This window comes from Neopsephotus bourkii, unplaced genomic scaffold, assembly GCF_033783945.1.
Source record: "Neopsephotus bourkii isolate Nb327-2 ecotype Australia unplaced genomic scaffold, CSIRO-AGI_Nbou_v1 NB_663, whole genome shotgun sequence".
NCBI lineage: Eukaryota > Metazoa > Chordata > Aves > Psittaciformes > Psittacidae > Neopsephotus > Neopsephotus bourkii.
In genome coordinates this window covers 960233-984895 of record NW_026901162.1, presented here as the reverse complement: position 1 = coordinate 984895, position 24663 = coordinate 960233, and the positions used below count along the sequence as shown (strand labels likewise).

At 39.2% G+C, this 24663-nt stretch overlaps 1 protein-coding gene across 2 annotated transcripts in view; it reads right to left on the bottom strand.

Annotated features, from left to right (window-relative positions):
• Positions 1–24663, bottom strand: part of RB1 (RB transcriptional corepressor 1) — a 74431-nt gene that overhangs the window by 32458 nt on the left and 17310 nt on the right. For both annotated transcript variants that reach the window (XM_061353109.1, XM_061353111.1), the window contains 9 exons: positions 24049–24126; positions 22320–22429; positions 20786–20863; positions 17420–17507; positions 16623–16739; positions 15524–15580; positions 15403–15434; positions 15249–15325; positions 14842–15044 (listed from right to left, as the gene is read on the bottom strand). In XM_061353109.1, the coding sequence (XP_061209093.1) occupies positions 14842–15044; positions 15249–15325; positions 15403–15434; positions 15524–15580; positions 16623–16739; positions 17420–17507; positions 20786–20863; positions 22320–22429; positions 24049–24126 (840 nt within the window). The remainder of the gene's footprint in view (positions 1–14841; positions 15045–15248; positions 15326–15402; positions 15435–15523; positions 15581–16622; positions 16740–17419; positions 17508–20785; positions 20864–22319; positions 22430–24048; positions 24127–24663) is intronic.

Sequence of the window (24663 nt, the reverse complement as noted above, 5' to 3'; positions counted from 1 at the left end):
ACTGTCAAATTCAAAGTTCAAAAGCCAGATATGCATCTCTAATGCCTTGATACATCTCTCTAAAGAACCTGTTTAATATTAGACTCCCTCCAAAAACTTCAATACTAAAGCCCTTAATGTCACTACTGGGCTGTTTTTCTTAGGCTACCACTCTCCCCGAGCTTGTCAAAGCTGTTCATTGGTTGAGCGACAACTTGCTCAGCAATGCCTCTGCCTTACAGCAGTGAGCACCCCAGAGCCCCACCTCAGTAAAGAGAAGCTACTCCTCAGGTTATGAAACTTCAGGAAGAAAAAAATAATCACCGACTTACAGGCAGAAGCAGCAGACAAAGCCATACGTATGGGTACTCCCCTTTAAACTAGACTTTCCTTGGTATATTAACAAAAAAAAAACCTTGGGGAAGCACAAAGAGTAGCTCTTTCTGCTTTGCACTCACTCTCCAGGGCAGTAGCTTCTGCTTTTTGCAATGGCATAGTGCAACACAGTACAACAGCTTTCCAACCAGTTAACAGCTCAAGATCTCAAAACTGTCAGAGGAAGCATATATTTATTATTAAATATACTTTCTCCAGAGGGAAAAACAAACAAACAAACCACCCCAATAAACAAACAACAACAAAAGAACAAGGTCAAAAAAAGCAGTATCTGTAATTTAGAGAATCTACCCAATCTCTACTTGAGAAATTCCTGATCTGACTAACTCAGAAGAGTTGGAGTGAACCTGTACCTCCCACAACAAGCTGATATAAAGCCAAGCTACCAGCTATTCAGGACTGGATGAAGTTTCCTCCACCTTTTCTGGTTCTGCAACAAGATTATCCTGGAGAGCTGTGGATGGAGCAATGTTTTTACTGAATGGCACTCCTTCTGTCTGCTCCTGCCTTTGATACCAACTCCACAACCTCTCTGGCAATAGCTTATGCAAAAATTTAAATCTAGATGAGGAGTTTTGCTCCTAAATCATAGCTAAGCATCTCAAAGACGGCTTATGTTGCCAGAGTTCCTCAGCATCTGAATGTGTTGCATCCAATACTTCCTGAAAGTACTTTACTTTTATTTATATGCTTATGCAAGGGGGATTAGAAGTTCAGTTTCAGGATCAGAACCTACAAATTCATTCTTTGTAGTTTGGTTTCTTCATCAACAGAGCACAGATATGGCACACTTACCATAAAAATAAAAGCAGTGAAAATTTAGTTGATTGCAAGCATTTTTTTGATCTAAACCAAGGTAGCCAGCCATTGTTAACTAGATACTTAACCAGCACTTTCAGAAGACAAGGAAAACAAGCAAGCTTTCTATCAGCACCTCTGATTTACCTCAGGATACCATCACTTCAAAAGCAAAATGTTTCTCAGTTTATACATTTTATTCTCAGCTTGAAATTTTAATTTATCTTTCTCAGGAAGAGAACGGAAGCCAATCTGTTTCATTCAGTGCAAGTCCTTGACATCTACAGAAATACCAAGTCAAACACATCTTTGTATTTTTTATCCAGAACTGCTGGGAAAAAAAGAAACAACCGAAACAATAAACCTCCAGGTAGCAAAGATATCTGAAATCAACCTACAAACTACTGTTTCTTATGAAAGTAACCTCAGTTACAGAAATGCAAAGATTGCAGAACAGCTCACAAGATCAGGCAGAAGATAGGAATGGTTGTACTAGGTCAGACCCCACACATTCAGCTAATCTACAGTACTGCCTCCAACAGTGGCCAAAGCTGGATGCCTGGGGAAGAAGATAACAGTAGGAGAGGCACGCAAAGCCTTCTCTTGATCAAGTGCTGTCCCACTTCACTAGCTGTTTCTCAGGACTTTCTGAGTCAGATGTGTTTGTATGTTCAGCAACAACCAATTTTTTTCTTCTGTGATCTTGCCCTGCCTCCCTTTGAATGCGTGTAAACTTTTTAACACCCACAGCATTTTGCAGTAAAGAGTTCACATTGTGTGTCTGTGTGGAGGGGGAACAAAACTAAAGAAAACCCAAACCTCCTTTTTTGTTTCAAATCTACTAGTTTTATTACTGCCTACTCATTTCTTTCAGAAGAGGCGAGGAGCATCTGGAGCACCATTCAGCCTTTCGTATCTCTCCTGTTTGCAGAGTCTTCTGTAAAACGCTGGCAAAGGCTCTGATCACGCAACCCAAGTCTTGGAAGACAGACACAGGGACTGTGAGAATGAAGACCTTGGGCCCACTATAAGAGAGTATCTGGTCTGAGACCATCTTAAGAACCTGAACATGCAGAAGTCCATGGGACCTGATGAAATCCATCCATGGGTCCTGAAGGAGCTGGCAAATGAAGTTGCTATGCTGCTGGCCATCATATTTGAAAACTCATGGCAGTCAGGTGAAGTTCCCAACAAGTGGAAAAAGAGAAATGTAACTCCCATTTTCAAGAAGGGGAAAATGGATGACCTGGGGAATTACAGACCAGTCAGTCTCACCTCTGTGCCTGGCAAAATCTTGGAGCAGACTCTCCTGGAAGGCATGCTAAGGCATATGAAAAACAACAAGGTGCTTGGTGACAGCCAGCATGGCTTCACCAAGGAGAAATCCTGCCTGACCAATTTGGTGGCCTTCTACGATGGGGCTATGGAACTGATGGACAAGGGTAGAGCAGTTGATGTCATCTACCTGGACTTGTGCAAAGTGTTTGACACTGTCCCACATGACATTCTTGTCTCTAAATTGGAGAGGCATCAATTTGATAGGTGGACCATTCGGTGTGCAAAGAACTGGCTGGATGGCCGCACACAAAGAGCTGTGGTCAATGGCTCAATGTCCAGATGGAGACCAGTAACGAGTGGTGTCCCTCAGGGATCTGTGTTGGGACCGGTCTTGTTCAACATCTTTCTCAGTGGCATGGACAGTGGGATTGAGTGCGCCCTCAGCAAGTTTGCCGATGACACCAAGCTGTGTGGTTCGGTTGATACCCTGGAGGGAAGGAATTCCATCCAGAGGGACCTTGACACGCTTGTGAGGTGGGCTGACGCCAACCTCATGAAGTTTAACCATGGCAAGTGCAAGGTCCTACACCTGGGTCAGAGCAACCCCAGGCACAGCTACAGGTTGGGCAGAGAAGAGATTCAGAGCAGGCCTGTGGAGAAGGACTTGGGGGTGGTGGTCGATGAGAAAATGAACATGGGCGAGCTTCAGTGTGCGCTTGCAGCCCAGAAAGCCAACCGCATCCTGGGCTGCATCAAAAGGAGTGTGACCAGCAGGTCGAAGGAGGTGATCCTGCCCCTTTATTCTGCTCTCGTGAGACCTCACTTGGACTACTGTGTGCAGTTGTGGTGTCCTCAACATAAAAAGGACATGGATCTGTTGGAACAAGTCCAGAGGAGGGCCACGAGAACGATCAGGGGACTGGAGCACCTCCCATATGAAGATAGGCTGAGAAAGTTGGGGCTGTTCAGCCTGGAGAAGAGAAGGCTGCATGAAGACCTCATAGCAGGGGGCCTATAAGGATGCTGGGGAGGGACACTTCATTAGGGACTGCAGTGATAGGAGAAGGGGTAACAGGTTAAAACTTAAACAGGGAAAGTTTAGATTGGATATAAGGAAGAAGTTCTTTACAGTTAGGGTGGTGAGGCACTGAAATGGGTTGCCCAGGTAAGTTGTGAATGCTCCATCCCTGGCGGTGTTCACGGCCAGGTTGGACAGAGCCTTGGGTGACATGGTTTAGTGGGAGTTGTCCCTGCCCATGGCACAGGGGTTGGAACTAGATGATCTTGAGGTCCTTTCCAACCCTAACTATTCTAGGATTCTATCATCTCTTATAAATAAGAAAGTGATTTTCATTTGTATTTTCAACAAGCAAAGATGATATTTTTCAGGATTACATGAAGTAAACAGCTAAAATTACAGTGAACACAGTAAAGTTCAATTTGGGACTGAATATTTCGAAAACTGCACTTGAGCATGGTATCCTCTAACACTATTTATTCTTCCAAGTTACTTCCTAGGCATTTTATCAATGAAGAGCAATTCATTCATACTTTTCCAGCAGTAAATGTAGTATTAGAAAGTTCTTGCACCTTGGCAGACCTGTAAATCCTGACAAGTTCCCTTTTTTGTGAGACTATTATCATGTATACCTCAGGGTTACTGGCATTTGAGCATCACTGACAGAATGAAAGAGGACACATTTCAAAAGCTAAAGCAAACTGTAAATCAAAATGGTTCTAAATATAGAAGCTGTAAATGCCCTGACTGCATTTGTTATCTAATTATCAAAGTGCTGAAAAAATTGTATAAACACAACTAACAATCGCTGAATTACCATGTTTTCAGAACGTACTCAAAACAGCTCATTTAAGGTGAATGCAAATTCAGAAAGCCATGCTTGCAGAGCCTAACACTTCTCCAAGAAGTCCAATGGAGAAGTTTGTTCTAATCCTCTAATCCACTTTGATACCAAAGACTCTCACATCTATCACCTCCTGCCAACTCCAGTTCCTTTTACACAACTGCTTATAAAGCAAGCCCAGTTTTTCCCCATATGGAAACTGAACTTACCACAAAATTAAAGCAAAGTATCCTGCACACATCATCTGGTTTTCTATAAAGCTACCACTATGATGGAAAATTAAAAATTCCAGAACTGAGATTTTGGATTTTGTTTTTTAAATTAACAAGCAATCTGTCTGCTCCAGCTGTAACAACTGAAAGCTGTCCTGCACTGAGAAGGGCTACGTTTCCTGCATCTTAAACATGAGAACCAAACAACAAGCAACAACAAAGCAAGGCCTCTAACAAGAAGTCCCTATCTTTTTATGGAGAGGCAAAAGAATACTTCTCCATACACATAGCTTTAAAATTTTGCCTAATTCTACCATTGTAAAAACAATGCTAATAACAGGAGGCATCCAAAGTTATTCCCTTGAAAATGGTATTAAGTCTATCGCACATAAAAACAACCATGGCTATGATAACTCTTCTGCTTTCCAGATGAATTCTGCAAAAATTGCTGCTTTATGAAAGCAAGTCAATTGCAGAATTAGTTGCAAGTCTTCACCCTTCTGTGCAATTATATGACATTAGAACCACACTTTAAAGTGGGAAGCATCTATAATGAACTAATGAAAACAGTAACATTGCAGACATTTCTTAATGGAGAAATTTGTTAAGTATATAGCAAAACATGTCAAAAAAAATGAAAACACAGATGGTGAAACAAGTATCACAATATCTGCCTTTTGAGCCCTAACAAAAATATCTTTCATCAATGAAACCAAATTTAAAACTATCTGCTTCTTTTCTTATGCCACTTAACACCTTTTGTGTGTGAAAGAAACTTGAACACATACACAGCATGCTTGCATGCTCCTGTGGGTGGATAAGTGCAGAGGAAACCCAACGAAACAAAATACCAGCAGCTATTTCTGTCCACATAAGTCTAGGGAGTTCTTCTGAGCTGCTGGAAGGTACATCAGGCACAGATATCGAGCATACAATACACAGGCTCTTCTCTGGGCAGGCTAGCTCCCAAACTGGAAGGACAAGGTGATCATACTCCAGGTACTTACCCAAGCCAGGTTCAGACTAAGTACAATCCAACTGGATAAGCCTGAAGCCTCTGCTCAGTGGTTCAGGAGAACACCATGCACAGAGGTCCAGACATTAGTGGCACGCACTCAGCTGTACCACAGGCACTCACCAGCCTGTGCCTAAACCCATTCTGACAAGCAAACCCAATCCAAGCCAAATGAAGAGCTTTAAGAAAACCTAGAGGGATTACCCTTCTGGAGCACGGTGAGCACTATGCCTATACAACAGCTGTAAACCAGTGTATCCTCATCCCTGACAACGAATCTTTATTACTGGAAAGTTACTGCAAGACATACACTCAGTGATACAAACATATAACAGAAATGCTGTACATTTCTACAGTATAAAAGCAGGCACAAAAGCACTTATTTGGTCTACAAAAAAAAACAAAAAACCAAAAATGCATTTATGCATACAATAACTTAAAGAAAATGCAGAAAGCAGAGACAAAAAACCATTTCCAATGACACATAATTCAGCAGTTTGAGCTTGACTACATACTGTTATTCCTTACAAGCTTGAAAATTGAGCATGTAGCTGGAAAAAAAAAAACCCTCCAACATTAGAACATTTGTTTGGTACCTATGTGTAGACACAGGCAAGATATTTTTATGCGGCACCAACAGAGCTGCAAGCTCCACTGAGCACAGGCTATAAACACCAGCTCCCTATTACAACCGTAAATCTACAGCCAGAGAAATCATGACACATCCTCCGCTTCCACAGCCACACTGGTAACAGTACATGATCTCCACATGAACAGAAACCACAACAGTGACTACAGGTGAGATATACAGGACAAGTAGCCACATAAAGCAAAATTAAGCATAATTCAATGACTGCCTCCTACTAATGCCCCCTTAATCTGGAAGGAAGGAGGAAAGAGTTATGAAACCCAGTATTACACAGATAATTCACTTCTACTAACCTTAACCTTATATATCTAGTTTAGGTTTATCATTAAGACAGATGCTGTCTAAAGTAGAGTGGAGAGAGGTACCTTCAGAAAAGGAATAACCCCATCATAAAATGCCTAAGATAAACAGAATTAACTGCTTGCTGGAAGTGCAGCTGTGTCTCAACTATAGAGCGAGCCTCAACACTTGTGGAAGTCTAACAATGTTGGATTCATATCCCCCTGAGAAACTCCATACTTTAAAGCAGTAGGTGAGCAGGGGAAAACTTAAATCCTTAACCAAGAATGGTATCCAAATTTCACAGAATGAAAACTCTGCATAGTTGCTGTGTCTTAGGTAAGCCCTCTAGTCGTGTTTATACTTGAATCAAAATAGCATCTCACGGGTTGGGCTGACTTGGTAGAGCTGCAACAAATAAATCCATTAACACTGTGCTAACATAACCAATACCTTACAACCCCAGAGAGTGTTTAGTACAGTTGGTGAGTGTCTACCAAGAAGTGAACACATTGCCAACACAGACATAAGCAGGAAACACAGGACCTTGGCTTTAAGTGTTCTGGTTTCTCTTCCAGTAGCCTAGAGGATTTGCTCAGGTGGTAACACCCAAGCATGAATAACAGCTTGAGTCATCTTCATGATAAACAGGAGTGGCAAGAAAGATTTCCAGAGTGATGGTGCAGACAGTGAAGACTATCATTTGGTATTCTTCCTGTTTTTTTCAAGTTGCCTTCAGCTCTTAAGGCAGATAAACGTTTCAAGCCTCAAAAAGTACAGCATGATTTCTATAAAAGGCAACTCTTCAGAAGAAAATAGTGGAAGAAACACATTTTATCATGTATTTATTAAAAAGTGTCTGTGTATATGCTCAAACCAAAAAGCATATAAACATATATATATATGATACTATACGGTATACTTACAAATACCAAAAAAGCAGCCATCTTACAGAATTGTAACAATGTGCCTTGTAATTTTAAGGCAAAACCATAGAAGGCTTTCCAGCCAGAGCTGTGACAACTAAGTCACAATTAAGGGTCAGAGCTAATTCCTAACCTTAATATATATATATAAAAAAACCCCAAACAAATCCAATGAAATATACATGCAGCAGAACAAATATGATCCTTTTGCACTATCACACCAAGCAGCAGTAGTGGCAGTGACTTCTCATCACACACGCTTCTAGAACACACTCATGATGCAAGCAGAAGTATATTTAGTATGTGCAGACAGAAAACCTCAACTCAATTCTCAGTTCCTTCTTTTCGATTTAAGCTGCACCCTTCCAACATAACTTTTTTGAAGGGAGCATGGTGAGCACGTGAAATGGCATAGTTTGGTGACTCTTAGCACGGCTTTTCCCCTCTAAGAAAAACCCTAGAAGATTACACATTAGAAATTGCTGTCCATAGTAAACTCCAGCTGAGACAGGATACCAAGTACCTAAAATCCAGACAATCACAGGGGATGGGTGATGTCTCCAAGAATGCTCTAATGCCTGTAGTTCCTGAGATGCCTGTCTTTCTAATAGTGAAGTTTCCCAGGCAGTTTATACCCTGCCAGTGAGCATGCTTGCAAATGTTGTCATTCTGGATATGCCAGGCATTTTTTTGTGCCTAAGGCTGTCCATCATTCACAAATTGGCTCTTCCTATATCTAAGGAAAGGCAAAATTTAGTAGGCATGAAAGGAGTATGTCTGACATACTCTTAGCTTTTCTAAGAGAAGCTGGCTGCTGTGCAGTAACACGTACAACTCTTGGAGCCTAGAGCAGAGACAGCAATGGAACGCCTGACTCATTTGCCAGCGCTGAAGTCACCCACGTGGTTGAGCCCACGACTATATCTGTAGTTGGTAACACAACGAGCCGTGGCCTGTCCTAAGGCCTTGAGGGCAAGTGGCAAAGCACAGCTTGCACCCACACAGACAAACATTCTTCACTTCTAACCTATTCCAGCAGTTGAAAATAGCCCCTGAGCTGCATCATGCCCCAAATCTTGCCTAAACGTTGTCCGGAGGAATGCTGACAAATACCAAAACGTGCCAGGAGGGAACGCATTACCAACAAAACACCACCGATGACTGTTGGGCAATACTCAAGCCAGAACTATTGTCCTTTGTAGTACACAGATGCAGTACCAATACCTGGACCTTGCTGCCCAGCCTTACTTGGCTGCCTATCAACAAGGTTTTATAGTAATTCTTCTGACAACAGTATTTATTCAGTAACCTATTGCTGAAAATGTTGACAGTAGGAACATTCTCACTCCAGTTTTAAAAGGAATGACTTAAGATGTCGAAAACCAAAAAGAGGACTTCAAACTGCATGTAGACATCCACCTCCAGAAGAGGTGTACGACTTCAGACACAAACTTAGTAAGAAACATCACTAAGATACATACCACAAGCAAATCTACTAACTCCCGTTCCCAGATGCTTAATTTCTTCTTACAAAGAGCACAGAAACCTAATTTGAAATTGTACACCACATCCAAGGGAACAGGCACTAAGCACCCAAGTATGCTGAGCTCCACAATAACTGTGTCCTTGTACAATCAAAGACTAGGAGGCTGCATAATTAAGCTTGTACTATACCAAAGTACTAAGGAGTACTTATTTACCTGTAACTTCTTACCGCTTTACCCTGACCTGGATTTGCCTAACAGTTTCTAAGCAAATCTTAAACATACCTGTTTAATATTTTTCTCCTTACTGCATGATCAAAGTAGGTCTGCTGTTATTCCAGCTCAGTGAGTTTGTCATATTAATGCAATAATGTATTCTTTGGGAATACATGGCTTTCCTCAGGAAGGCATTTCTGCACAATGTGCTGTATAATTTAAAACCAACAGAAGTCTTTGGTGTGGGATGAGGTATCCGTGGGATGAGCATACATCCATACTCATGTGGGATGATTATGAACATTAACTACACAGTTGATGAATACTTACTTCAAACATTGTGTTACGTTAAAAATCAATGATACAAGATAGAACAGCACTGCAGATTTTATTGTAAATGTTTAATTAACAATAAAAACCACTGAGAAGAAGGAGCTGATAAAGGAGAAGCATTATGGAGTACAGTTTAGGCAATACTACAAGAAGCAAGTTATAAAGAAAGAAAGCACACTTGCCTACTTTTGATCATATCTTAACCATTAAGACAAGTAAACCTGTAGGGCCATCCTGGTCTTGCATCAGTCATTGAAACTCCAAATCACACCACAACTCTAATCACAACACATATCAATATTGCTGTTCCTTCTTCCATTGAAAAAAACACAAATTAGGATAGCAAGTGTAAAGAGCAATACAGCCAAAGACGACTATGGTGTGAACAGCTGTATTGCAATACACTTCTTTGGTTCAACATCTGTTCGTCCCTCACACATAAACACCAGAAAAGCAGCAGAAGCCAGCAGATCAAATCAGGCTGCAAATGAACTCCCTTTAGCCTGCCACAGTGCACCTTCACATCTGTTCTGGGGTTGCAGAAGGTGACCCAGCTGGGGTAAGATGCTGTTAACAGCAAAAGCTACCACATAACCTTTTAAAACTGCATTCCTACCAGGAATACCACTTGAACTCCTAGGGAAGAGTTAACAACAGAACACTTTACCCTCTGTAGAGCTAACCAGGAAAGCATGACCATGCTTCTTTTCTTAGCCTACCCTACCTGGCTGTCATGAATTACTTTACCTTCGGACAAGGTTGTGGTTGGTCTGCAATTCCAGTGAAGAACAAGACAGTAGTGGGCAGCTTAAGCTTGACATAGCAAAAGGACTTCACACATTTCACCTCCAGCCCACCAAAGGCTGGCCTGAAGAAAGTATTTTGTAGTTTGACCCAAACTATTCCAAGTATGCCAAATGTGATGATTTAGAACATGTGTATGCTCTACACTCTTTACCTGCTGTGTGCAAAGGCATGTGTAGGAAACATATTCTCTAAGCAGCTGCATGAAAAAAATCTAATACCTTGCCTGTTCCTCCCTGTTCACATCTTGTAAGCAGAATGCAAGCTGAGAGGCAGGGAAATATGACTGCTTTGCAGATACAGATAAAGATGGATACTCCACAGCTGTTTACTTTTTTGAATGACACAGCGAAACAAAAAAAAAAACAAAAAAACCCAAAACCAAACAAAAAAAAAACAACCCCAAAACACCTAAGTCATGTTGTTCCTAGAAAGAAATTAATTTTATATATTACAGATATTTCACTTTTAAAATAGCCTGTGAACATTTATAGACTTTGATTTGTTTGCACTGAAGACCTGCTCTTCCTTGTTTCTTCCTAATGAACTGCAGCAAGCAGCAACACTAGTCAAATATGTGACATGGCAGTTGACAGGGCTTTCTCTAAGGGAAATCAGAGACTCTGGAATTCGTTTGTACAACCTTCAATGAGATATTCACAACAATTACTTTTCTGGCTGGCCTGAAGAGAGATCAGTTTGAGAGAATTATGGAAAAGGCCAAGAATGAACTCCCAGGCTAGCAAACAACAAGCTATCCCTTTCATAACAAATAAATGTTAACTATGCCAGGGTTTAAATCATATTTATAATAAAAATAAAGCAAAGGTTACAGGCACCTTTATTTTTAAGTATACATTAATTTCACTCCCCTTTAAAGTTATGAAATTAAAATAGTGCCACAAAGTACTGTAATGAGATGAAGCACAAGCATTCCACAGAAAGGCTACTGTATGGTATATTTCTATTCCGCCAATAAAAATTATGCAGCATTATTAACATATTCTAAACTGATCTCCACATAACCTGCATCTGGAAGCATCATGATCTTACTGGTAAATAATATTTGAGTGGATACATAGAGCGTTTCCCTTTAGAGTTCAATAAAGTTTTAAGTAAAACCAATTTGATTTAATCATCTTGCCCCTTTTCAAAATTAAGAATTCTTGAGAACCTTCAACTTATTTCCCCCTTTTGTCTCACTATGCTTTTTTTTTGTTAAAAGGAAGGATGACCTAGAAAAGCTGCAAGTCTTTCCTAAAGCACAGATGACAATCAGCTACCTAAGCAAAAGCAATAAACATATTCACAATGACTACCAAAGGAGTGATTTATTATCTTCAGATCCCAGTAAGAAACAGAATCCTTCACATTCATTTGATACAGCTTCCAAAGTCAGATAAAGGTCAGATGCACTTCAGATTTTTCCTGCAGGAAGTTATGCAACTTGGTTTTCCCCAAAAAAGCTCTGTGACAAGTAAAACTACAATAAATACAAGCTATTCTGTATTCAATTGCTCATTCCCTTTAAATTTCATATTGAAGACCTGCTTCCTAAAGCAGTCAGCAGAATGAATAAAGACTGGATAAATACAGACGTGACTTTTCAAAGAGCAGATAAGCCTTGTAATGCAATGTACATTGCACTGTATATTTGGAAGGTAAGAACTAAACAAAAACACACAAAAATAATTGGGGGAAATTGGAGTTGCATTATGCAAGTATTTATAGTATTTTTCAAATGTTTCTATCCTCACTTAACAAGTTAATTATTTTTAAATTAGTTTTATTTACTCCATGCTTTTCCTCATTTTTCTTCATTTTAACACTTCTTGAGAGGAAAAAAAAAAACAAAACAGTAACATTCTCTAACCATATTAAGAAAATTTGAACCTTCTTCACATTCCATCTTTTACGGATTATCAGGTAAGTTGTTTAAAATTAACCCAAAGCAATCACTTACGGTGAGATATTCTTTATGACTAAAAGCAGGAATCATTCGGCTTTTCCCTCCTCCTTTATCAAGTGTTTGGAGGTAGAAGATATTTACTGGTATGAACTACACCACCCTAGCTGCCTCCCCCTTCTTGAGGGAATTACTAATTAAGCAGACACTTCTGCAAACCTCATACACCATTACATGAAGACAATATCCAGGTAATGAACTGCAGGAGAATATGGTAAACCTATACTTTGTTCACTAGCTGAACCTTTCTGGGACACCTGACCAACAGTCTTGCAAGTCAGCCACAGAAGCATTTTTTTTCCTGTTGCTAATAAATTACACTTGTCAGCCTAAACCAGCTAGTACTTAGGTATGAGCTACTGTGTGGATTTTCTGCACTCATGGCTTTAGGTTTCTATGTGCAGCCATACAGTGTTATGAGCCTCAGGTCCTTCACTCCACTAACTCAAGAGACCCAGCAAGACATTTTAGCACAGATAATGTTTCACTGCTTCTTGTCTCCTGAGCCAGCACTGTGTAGTCTGCTTACAGCTCACAGCCTTTCCCTTATGGGTAGCTGGAAGAGGCAATGGAGGCCTTCACGCAGAATCACAGGGTGCCTGTACACAGGCTCCAGCTGCCTGCAGCTGGCTGCCACGGCTTCTCTCAGCTTTTGAGGGAATCCTGCTGTGCCCTCTAGTGACAGATCTATGGCAACAGGAGACTGCAAACTGTCCATGGCACCCAGGTCAAAGCAGAAGGACCTTTGGATACATGTATTGCACATTTCTTTTTATTCACCCCACTGTGCTCCACTCCATGTATCTTACTGGCACTAGATGATCACTGTAGGTCTCTTCCAACTCAAACATTCTATTAACACTCAAATCACCCATATAATCCACCCCAAACAATACCAAATATACACCTCTGGAAAACTCAAGAGGATAGATTCAATAACATTAAAATACATTCAAATAGACCACTCAGAAAACCTGAAATAATCCTGTGCTTGTTGACATTATAACTTGTTTCACACAAGTCTGCAACTATACCTGTAATGTTTGAAAACACAATGCTTGGGATTTTCCAGTCTGAAAGCCCAAGCCCAAATCAAATTATCTGCATGTGGTGCTTGAATTACTGGCCAGAAACTGGTAGATGAGGCTTATTGCTGATCAGTAAGATGGCTGCAAACTGGGTTGCAGAATGTAGCAGGAGCCACTTCTTTCTTGGAGAATCAAACTTGGGTATGTGCACCTCTGCCTTTTGTCCTCTGAATGTTGCAATTCTCAAACAAGCACTTTTTGTATGTCTTCAAGCTTCCTAAACTAATGCCTGCCTCTTGAAATACTGCCTCATTTTCCCTGCTTTTGTAGGCTTTGACAGAAAGGCTATCAGCCTCAAGTGCTTTCTTATTCAAAGAGTGCCAAAATCACAAAGAAATTCATACAGCAACAGAGAGGCCATGTGTGTTTCCCAAGACACCAAACACGTAGAAGTTTCACAGAGGGAAAAATCTACACTCTGGTACAGCAGCTAGAGCACTGCACCAGAAATCCCGGGAAACACACAGTGTCATGGTGATGAGCATGGACCCGGATTTACAAGTCTTGGCACCCACAATAGAAAGGTCACCTTCATAACAGGGTATATTCAGAGAGGAACATACACCCATTGATTCTGTTAGCAAGGAAAATCTAGCAGCAAGGGCTCATTGGTTCAAGGTGGTCCACCAGACTCAGCTTGAAGCATGGCAATTGCTTCCGTATCACCCTGAGGTTAGCATGCTTCTGAAACGGATGGGGCTCTTGCTGCTGAGGTACAACAATGCTCTTTGAATTAGTTTAATAGCACAGCCTGGCAAAGTATCACCCATACTAGAAAACTTAACTTCTCACTCTGAAGTCACATACAACTCATACGCAAATTAACCTGAAAAAAAAACCCACCTTGATCCACAACTAAACTATCCATTAGTTATGGCATACTGATTTTAAACTTCCCAGAACTGTAGGATATACGATGGGTTTTTAAACAGTTGTCTTACATGTCTCTGGTCAAAATGACAAGTGTTTGTAGTGTCCTGTTCCATGGCATAAATAGCATATTTTTGGTTTATAAATAACACACCATTCTTTATAGAAGCAATGTTTGATTTCCTGCAATCCAGCCTGAAAACCAATCCACCTCCCAGCATTTTATTTTAATGGCATCCAAAAAATACCAAAGTGACTGAAGTGCAAAGGACAATGCAAATCATTATTTTAAGTACTACTAATAAACATATCAGATGCAGAGAACTAAAGCCCTATTGCCAAGTGGGATATGGATAAAACTTAATAAAAGCATAGAATTTATTGCCTTTGGCAACAAAATGCTGTTTTAAGGGTATTGCCCTCATGATTCATGCCAGACTAGTAAAATGATGTTAACTTACAGTCACATAAATCAGTAAAGCTATGTTGACTTCTTTCTCTAACATACTTCTTTTTTTCAAAACCTGAAGACATGCCAAAACTAATCTTGTTTTGCTCTTGTAATTTCTTTTGCCACAAATAAATCTCAGCAAGACCACAAATTATTTTATAGAGTTGTGGGAGATTTCCCTTTTCTAGATATGCACATTATACAAGGACAAATACTACTTTAAAGTATTACTTACAGACTGCCAAGCAAGAGACTCCATAATTCGATGTTCACATCGTTCTAGATGCTTTATCATTTCCCTTGTTAGGCTTGGCTCCACTCTAATAAAGCTTTCAATCACCTTGTAGAAGTCAAAAGCTTTTAGATCAAATACACTCAGAATCCATGGGAAAGACAAGTCTGTTTCAGCACTGGTACCATCACTTTGTGAAGCATTTCCTGCAGGGAAAATGGATGAAAATTATCAAGACTACAACATTCTTCCACTTCTGATGTTTCTTCCTTTTGTATTTAATGACTAATTGCTAGCTCAGAAATTTCAGTAAGCACTTTTTTTATATTTGCTGTATTTTATGTATTAGAACAAATGGCAATAATTACCAATAAATAACAATGCTATCTAGGATTTAAGCTTCAACTTACTGCCATATGTAGCCATGACAACCTCAACAGCACATGCCAGAAGAGATGTGTGGAAGATGTTATCATTCAGAAGTTTGCTAAGGAGAAAGAAAATTATTAATACTTGTCCTAACACTAAACTAGCAGACTTTGGTAGTAAGTTAGGGGAGCATACCTGAAATTCTGCACTGAGAGGCGCTCTTCCTCCTGAAATATATGTAAGTAAAAAAAACTTGTGAATACTCTTAGTATTTGTAAATGCAATGCCAGTACTAAGGTACCAGTACTTAACTTACCGACTTTAGCATTGACTCCATTACTCTATAATACAGGCGCACTCCAAGCTTGTATCTCTGTTAAAAAAGAAGAAATTCAGGAAAAATTCAAGTTTTAACAGACTACAACAAGCAGACGCTCATGTTCTACCAATTAAGAACATGTTCATTTTTTTCAAAGAGGTACTATAAAGTCATTGTCCATCCCCACTTCCATCTGCCAATAGCACCGGAGGGGCTTCAAAGGCTACTAAGGTTTGTGACTACCTAATCACATCAAGACTTAATCAAGGGTTTATGCTGATTCACAGGTAACAGGAGAAAAGGTAGAGCTGACAGACAGGAGACTGTCAAGTATAAACTGGATTGAATCTGTTTTCCAAAATTCTTATTGAGAGCACAGCTAACCTACTGATTTTATAAGGAAGTGAGTCACCTTTTGCAGTTTCAGGCTACATTACCTTAATCATAGAATACCAGGCAGGAAGGGACCTCAGTCTCTCTTGGCAAACCATGATCTCAACTAGATGGCCCAGCACCCTGTCCCACCGAATCTTTAAAGTGACCAACGCTAGGAAGTCCACCACTTCCATAGGGAGATTATTCCAACGGCTGGTTGTTCTCACTGTGAAAAATTTTCCCTTGATGTCCAACCAGAATCTCCCCAGGAGTAACTTGCACCCATTTCCCCTTGTCTTTTCCATGGGACTCCTTGTAAAAAGAGCTTCCATCTTCTTTGTAGCCATACTTTAAATACAGAAACATGGTGATAAGGTCTCCCCTGATACTTCTTTTCTCAAAGCTGAACAAAGCCAAGAAAGAATACAAATGGGCGTTTCACTAAATGTATTTTACCCCGCAATTTTATCATTCTTCATTTAAATGTTTTCAACATATTTTCACCTGCTTCCTGTCGCTCCTTATATCTTATAATTTGTTGAATACTATATTCGCAGCTGTTTAGGAAAAAATACCTGGTTGTTTCTCAGGTTGAAAAGAATATTGTTACTTTTTACCATTATTGATATGCACTGAAGGAGGACAGTCCGTAAGTCAGGTCTCACATTAGCTAGTACCAACAGAGTTCAAATGAGTAATACTCAACCAAAACGCTAGTTACCTGCGCGCCAATTTCAGCACATCCCTGGCCAACTGCTTCAGCAAATTTCTTTTTGAAGATGTGGTCAAAATTTTCCACTCGTTTCAGGATACTGTCCGTAGGGTTCACTGTGCAATTCTAAGAAAATACAAAGAGGGCGGTGGAAATAAATGCAAAGAATTACATCTTACTGCAAAAAAACCTTAACTGATTTAAGCACATTAGTCCTGCTTCACTTTCTAATATCTCTCAATTAGCTCACCCACATAAATAAAAGTGGATTATTTAAGAAGATAGAATCACTGTATATGTTCATGCATTTCCAGTAACAACTACTTTATGTCTCATATGCAACTAGTTGCAACTAACTCAATTAATATGCAACTAGTACCATCGACACTGATGTCTTTAAAGTTAGAAACGTGCTTAAGTTGCTGAATGTGGACACGCGATCCTCTAATAAGATACTCCTTTTCTTCGGCTCCCTTTTATATCCCTTTCTTTTTCCATCATACATACATAAACAAACATACATAAATACACCTTAGCATTCAGTGCAATATTTATTTATATACATAAACCTTAATATTTCATGCAATAACAGAAAGATTCAAGAACTTAAAATGTTCCAGTACACATCAATAAGATAGAAATGCTTTCCAAAATTAATAATTCCATTTAAACCATCCCAATTTAAATATATTCTTAAAAAAAGGCTGTTAAAAAGGAAGCCTCCCAAAACACACAATCTACAGGTGGGTATTTTACTTGACTGATAATCCCAAGAACCTTTCACAAATCTTCTTCTAGTCACTTACATTGAAATACTTGATGAGAGTATCTGATGGTTTATCAGCTGCGGAGTTTAAAATCATACTCAGTTGCTGAATGTTATTCATTGCAGCTCTGAAAAAATACAATAAAATGCATAATACACATTAAGGTTGGCTTGACAGTTTCCAAAAACTGAACAGCAATTCTACAAACAAAAAAATGACCCTAAAAAACTATGATTTTAGTTCTCACCCCAGTTATCAAACGATCTGCTGGGAAATGCTGTTGTAGTGTGTTAACCACTAAATTCTAATTATCTAATTTTATCTAATCATTTAATTATTAGAATTATTATAATCTGCAAGTAAATAACCGAAAGGACATAAATTAAGTAATAAACACACACTTTTAAAAAGCAATAAAAATGGAATTATAATTCTTGTATGTGAAAATATCAGTCAAATCAAGCAACTCCCTAACAAAACATAAAAACAACACCAAAACCAAACAAAAAACAACAACAAAAAAAGAACAAGCCAACAAAACCAAACCCCAAACCCCAAAACAAAAACAAAAGACAAGAACACAAAGATAAACCAAACCCTCTTTGGCTTTTGTACAAAAATAATACAAAGTCTGGTTAATGAAGACAGCTTTTATATTTCAGGTCACCTCTTTCAAAGTGTCATAAATAAGGTGTATTAAAATATGGCAGTAACAAGAAAGTAGCGACCTGTCAGCCTCAACCTCTGTGCTTGGAAAGATCATGGAACAGATCCTCCTACGAGCTATGCTAAGGCACACAGAGGACAATCTGAGACAGCCAACATGGCTTCAACAAAGTCAAAGTCCTGCCTGACTAACCTAGTGGCCTTCTATAATGGAGCTGACTACATCAGCTGACAAAGCAAGTCCTATGGATGTTGTCTATCTGGACTTCTGTAAGGCCTTTCACAACATCCCACCAAGCTGAGTGCAGCAGTTGACATGCCATTAGGATGCTACCCAGAGCGACCCAAACAGCCTCAAGAAGTGGGCCCACATGAACGTCATGAGGTTCAACAACACCAAATGCAAGCTCCTGCACCTGGGTCAGGGCATCCTCTGATACCAATACAGGCTGAGGGATGAAGGGATTGAGAGGAGTCCTGCCAAGAAGGACTCACTGCAGTGGGGTTTGATTAGGTGATCTTTAAAGGTCCCTTCCAAATCAAATGGTTCTATGACACTTCAAAAACGCAGCCCTTTTTAACACAGATGCTTTGAAATACATTTTTCAGAGGCAGAGTTATCAACATTCCTACTGGCAGCAGTAAGAGAACATAGAGCCTTCTCCCTTCCTGGATCTGAACTCAAATCACATTAAAACTTAAATTCTTACTTTAGCTTCAATTCCTTCCATTTCCAATAGAAAGGCTACAATTTCTGTAATCTTAATTCCACCTGTTCTATCTGTAGCTAGGTTAGACAGATCTTAAATACAAAATCTTCTTAAGTTTCAAAATATTAGGGGAGGGGAAAAGGACGCGGACTTCTGCCAAAACACTACAAGTGGTAAGGAAAAACATAAGGACAGTGTAAAAAAAAAAAACAAAAAACCAAATGACCCATTCTCATTATGCTCTGAAATAGTACTTACACCCATTTTATCTACTGTTTTCTACATAAATGACCAGATACAAATCCACTGATGACAATTATTAGATTCTCACCAATTTCAGGGGGCTTTCAGTCCAGAAAGATGACATTATAAGAAGATTCAAAATAATAAGTATAGTTCTTTCAACATATCCTGTAAGGTGGTCTAGTTAATTCAGGGAGTTAATGACACGCTTTCCACTCTATGCTGATGATCAAAGGTTTACTGCCATCTAGTGACAGTTCTGTGGCTTTATGAAAAACAGTTAATACAAATCACTGCTGGTGAATAAGCCAGTGCTTGAACTGTCTTCAATGGCATCAGTTTTGGAAAGCTCAGAGAAAAGCCCAAGTGTGGATGGAGAGAATGTAAATATCTCGCTCGACCTCCTCTGAAAATCAAAGATGGTTCAGCACATCTCAAAAAGTTTTAGCAGTGCAGAAATTTGGTCCTCCTGGATCTTCCTAATAGACCTTTCATGTCAAAAACTTTAATGAAGCATCTTTCACAATGTTAGGCGGTTTTACTTCCAGTATAACTGAAAAGTATCAATAGCTACCTATATCTGCCAAAAATGGGACTTGCTGTCAAGGACTTTATTGTTAAATATACTGCATGTTATAGACAGCCTAGCTCCCAAAATCGCATATTCAGTCTGGGAACTGAAAGGCAAACTGATGCCTTTATGCCTGAAAAAGCATCACTGGCACCTAAAGATTTGAAGCATAAGACTGAAAGGGACAACTAAGGCAATCAAATACAGAGTTTTGCAGACACAGGTGATTAAAAGTTCTTTCATTTCACAACTTGACCAGTATCTATCTCAGCTGCATGTCTCCTTTTATTATTTTTAAGAATAAGCATTTGTTACTGCTCTGTTGGCCAGAACAGTTTCTCCAGATGGCATTTAACAGATCTGTAGTGGATGCACAAGTCCAAAGTCTAATTCATTCTTCCACAAGCAGATAAACACTGTAGAAGTACTTTTAATAAAAACAAAAATAATTCTACTCAATTGAGAAAACTGAAGTAATAATTTAGCGTACAATATTTTAACTTCTTATCTCTCCAGCATGCTAAACTGAAAAGCATTTACATAACAAGCTTGGAACAAGAACTGTCTGATTTTATTATATCTGACAGCTTAAGAATGGCTTTTAAGAACGAACAACTGCCTGGACGGACTTTTTTGTTTTTCCACATATCACACAGCACTGCAATGACACAGCTGGTTGGTTCTTGAGTGTCCAGGAATTCCTAAGCACTAATTTTGTCAAAAAATTGTGTGGCACAAGGGAAAAATGGTTAACCTTTCCTTACAGAAAAATCAGTACTAAGAAAATAAAGAACATGGGAAAAATGTGTGTGCATATACAATCTGGTATCAGGAAAGGAAGCCAAAAGATAGAGAGCTAAAGTAAAGATGGAAAGGAAGACAGAAATACAGCAGACACAAGTACTATCATGGAAGTATAAAGTTGCAGTCTCACACGAGCAAATACAACACTTCTACAGACAACTTGTACTTCTTAGACATCTCGGTAAAAAGCTTCCTGTTTTCCAATAACTATACCAGGAACTGAGGGCACTCACCACCCCTCAGTACCTGCTCACAGCTTATCACTGAGCAAGACTACACTCAGGTTTATATAAAAGCAAATAGACACCATAATCCCAAACCCCAGTTACTTTAAAACAACTACTCTAAAGATGAATATTTCTAGCTAGGACATTAAACAAAAGAACACAGATTTAAAATAAAAACTCTTACCGAACAGGAGTCTGTGGAAGTGTAAGAGTATGTTCCTCGTCTGAATTGGGTTTTAGTGGCATCCTGTCCACCTGGGAGCTACAGAATTGGAAAAAAAAAAACTTACGAAGAAATAACGTAATCCAAAAAATAATGTTTTCTATAAAGACTTATTAATCTGAAAACTGTGAAACAGATTTTTAGAAGACCTGATACCCAACCACTCCAGTTCTTAGAACAATTCCCAAGTAGATCTGCTTCGAGCAGCATGCTGGACTAGAAGACCTCCAAAGTTTCCTTTCAACTTTTTTCTTTTTTAAATTCTGCTTATAAACAGCTTGATTTTTAAGTATAGCTGGTATTGCCTCCATTTTAATCCAATTTTAAATTAATGTATTTTCCTAGCACAGATAAAGTCACAGACTTACACTGACCTCAGATAAAGTTATGGAAACACTGAATTGACAGGAAATATTGGAATTTAAGTGCATGCAAAAAAAAAAATAAAAAAAAATAATCACAGAATAGTTTCAGTTAGAGCCTTTAAAGATCATCTAGTCTGACAGCCCGAGCAATAAGCAGGGACATCTTCAGTTAGATCAGGTTGATCAAAGCCTCATCCAACCTGACCCTGAAACTACAATGTCTCTAGGTAACCTGTTCCAGTGTCTCACCACTCCCATCATAAAATATTTCTTCCTTATATCTAACCTGAATCCACCCTCTATTAGTTTAAAGCCATTCCCACTTATCCTATCACTACCAGCCCTACCAAGAAGTCCATGTTCCTAAGTCTGCTTTAAGTACTGAAAGGCTGTTCCAAGGTCTCCCCAGAGCCTTCTCTTCTCCAGGCTGAAGAACCCCAACTCTCTCAGCCTTCCTTCATAGGGTAGGTGCCCCAGCCCTCTGAGCATCTTTGTGGCTAACCTCTGGAGCCACTCCAGAAGATCCATGACATCTGTATTACTGAATAGCACTAAGGAATGTGCCTGGGTACTGGTACTCGACTTTTTAATCTGGTAAACCACCCATGCCACACTTCTGTCTCATGCAAACTACCATGCCCCAAACAATTTCTGGCTACAGGCTGAAAGTCAAAATGTGCTGAAGACCACTCCCAGAAGGCAGCTTCCAAATGCCACCATCTGGTTTTAGGAATGAGAATCTGGACAGTTAAGCCCCAAGCCATTCCATGACAGCTGGCCCTAGAGCCGAAACACTGCCTTGGGCATATCTAATTAACTAGCATGACATGGTCTTAGCTTCCTCCTTATGAGTCCTCAGCTTCCCCTGGACAACAGGGGCTTGCACAGAATGAGTGAGAATTAGAGTACAGCTTCCAAATAATTGCAGGTAGAGTCCCAGTCATATGTTGTCTAATTATTTTAAGTGACAACGTAAAGCAAGGCTGGTGACGCCAGAAATACCTTAGCTGAACAACAAATCTAAAGAGGTCAACAGGATACAGAGATTTACACTTATAACACAAGAAGGCAGAAAAGAATGTAAGCTCACATTTCCTATTATAAGACAAAAGCAATAAGAGAAATATTACCGTGCCATGGCATCTGGCTGTAGAGTTTCATCATGATCCAGAAATAATCTTGCATCTATATCCTTGTTTTTGAGATAGAGCTCCTCATACTGTTGCAAGATAACTTCAACCTCAAAAAATGTTAGAGGGAAAAAAAAAAACCAACAACTTTATTTTACAGGAATGAGTCTGACAATTTACTGAATAATATAAGCTAGTCCCACCTCATGAATACAATGGTGAAATGCTAAGAGAATGACCTTGGAGCTCACAAAGTCACTTCTTACACAACAGCTAAAATATACCCAAAGGAAAATTACCATTCCCACATGCAAACAAAGATAATTTCTTTAGAGGATAAAATAATTCAAGATCACGACACTTTTCTGAAGAAATGTAGGTCCTGGCACTGTAAAGGAGCTAAAAATAGCTAGAGTAGGAGAGAGAGCCCTGCAAATCAAACTAACATTTCCAGGCTTTTAAATCTTTCCCTCCAGAAAAAAGGAGGTGTATATAGGAGCAAGAAATGTAAAATGACTGTCCTTAGAACAACTGGCTCAGTCCCTGTCTCTGCTGGTCTGGACATGAAGACCAAGGCCCAAAGTCACAAGCTTCTTGTTCTGAGTATAAGAAGAGTTTCCCCATTTCATATTAATATTTGTACTGGTGTAATTCTTAAGAGATATGCCTATTTCTACAAAAACACAGACCGTTATTTCATATACATATTGTTGGTTTTTTAAACTACTGTTAAACATTTCTTAGTTGATTAGATCCCATACTGATATGACTTCATTTCACAGGAATGTTTGTTGGTTTTCGGTTTGTTTTTTGGTTTATTTTGAGTGTCTACTGTTAACTAGAAGTCAGGAGTTTGTTTTTTTTTATGAGGGCCAGATACTAGTCTCCACTGCAAATCTGCTGCTGTGCTCTTGCAGAAGGCAGAAGTCACCTCAATTATCTCTTCCTTGAGCTCTCAAACATGCTAAATGATTCTGTGTTCTGGAAAATTTCTGCTAGAAAAACAGGCAACAAGTGCATATGAACCCAAATTAGTTCCCTTCTGTTTCCAAGAGAAAGCAAACTGCAAATACCTCCTATACAGCTTCAAATTTTCAGGTTACCGTATCTAGAAGTGACACACAGATAAACCTGCTCCTTTAAGAATGATGGACATAAATACATTACAAGAAATTACCTTCTAAGGCATACTCTCACATGCAATTGCATACAGTTGTAGTCTGCTTCATCCAGGCTATAACTCGGGGAAAGTAATTCCACATGAACACAGCAGTCCAAACTCTGATGGTTGTGAAACTGGGCCTAATCTTTTGGATCTCTCGCCACCATGACTACAGTATCATGTCTCAATTATATTTAAATTCAAGGGTGTAACTTAAGACTGTATGCATTTACAGACTTACTTCAGAGACATGATATTTTAATAGTTGTATTTTAGATTAATGGCCTCACCAAGATCATGGGGTATGCAACTCCAATGTCGTCTTTACCTTTGAACAAAAGCATTGGTTCAGCCTCAAGAAATTAATTTATAAAATTCAAATGTATAAGTTAAATGCACTCCATGAATACTGTAATCCCTGCTAAGGCATGTTCCTGAAAACCAATGCATTTTCTAGATTGTTTTAGAAGAATCTATTAGAACTTCATCAATGTGTAAAGGCAATCTTCAGCAATTCAGCATGAAGTAAAGCAGTGTTACTGAACAGTCTTAAATTCCTTCAATTACCTCTGGTAGCCCACTTGAAGCTACAATACCAATAGAATTCAAGAAGGGAATGAAGCTTGTGGAATACACATTTTTGACCTAAAAAAAACACAAAAAACAAAACAAAACAAGCAAAAAAAAAAAAGGGAAAAAGAAATAACATTAGCAATAGACAGGCAGCCATGTACACACTGCTTTCACATCTTTAAATCAACAAACTAAGTAAGACATTCCTGTAAAGCAATGTTTTGTTTTCTATAAAGCAAAAATTAAGTTGTTTACATATCCAAAACAGCGATACAGAAGCATGTTCCAGCAATGAATTATGCACTGCATTAAATTACTAAACTGGAAAAGAATGCATTCTTCCCAGCCCTTTTACATTTTCACTTCCACCATCTGCTTGGATATTCAGAAATTAGTCATTTTTACACAGGAATAGATTTATCAGAGAAAGGAAAGGAGAATGGGGTCTTTAAGATCCTACACAGAAGCAACATACTTGCTGTGTACATCTTCTCATATGATGCAGCTGTGAAACCCCATTACAGCAGCCCTGTGTCCACATGCTACACACTTTGTCAGCCTCTAACTTCATACTCCATTCTTCACAGTTCAGTTTCCCCTCACAAAATT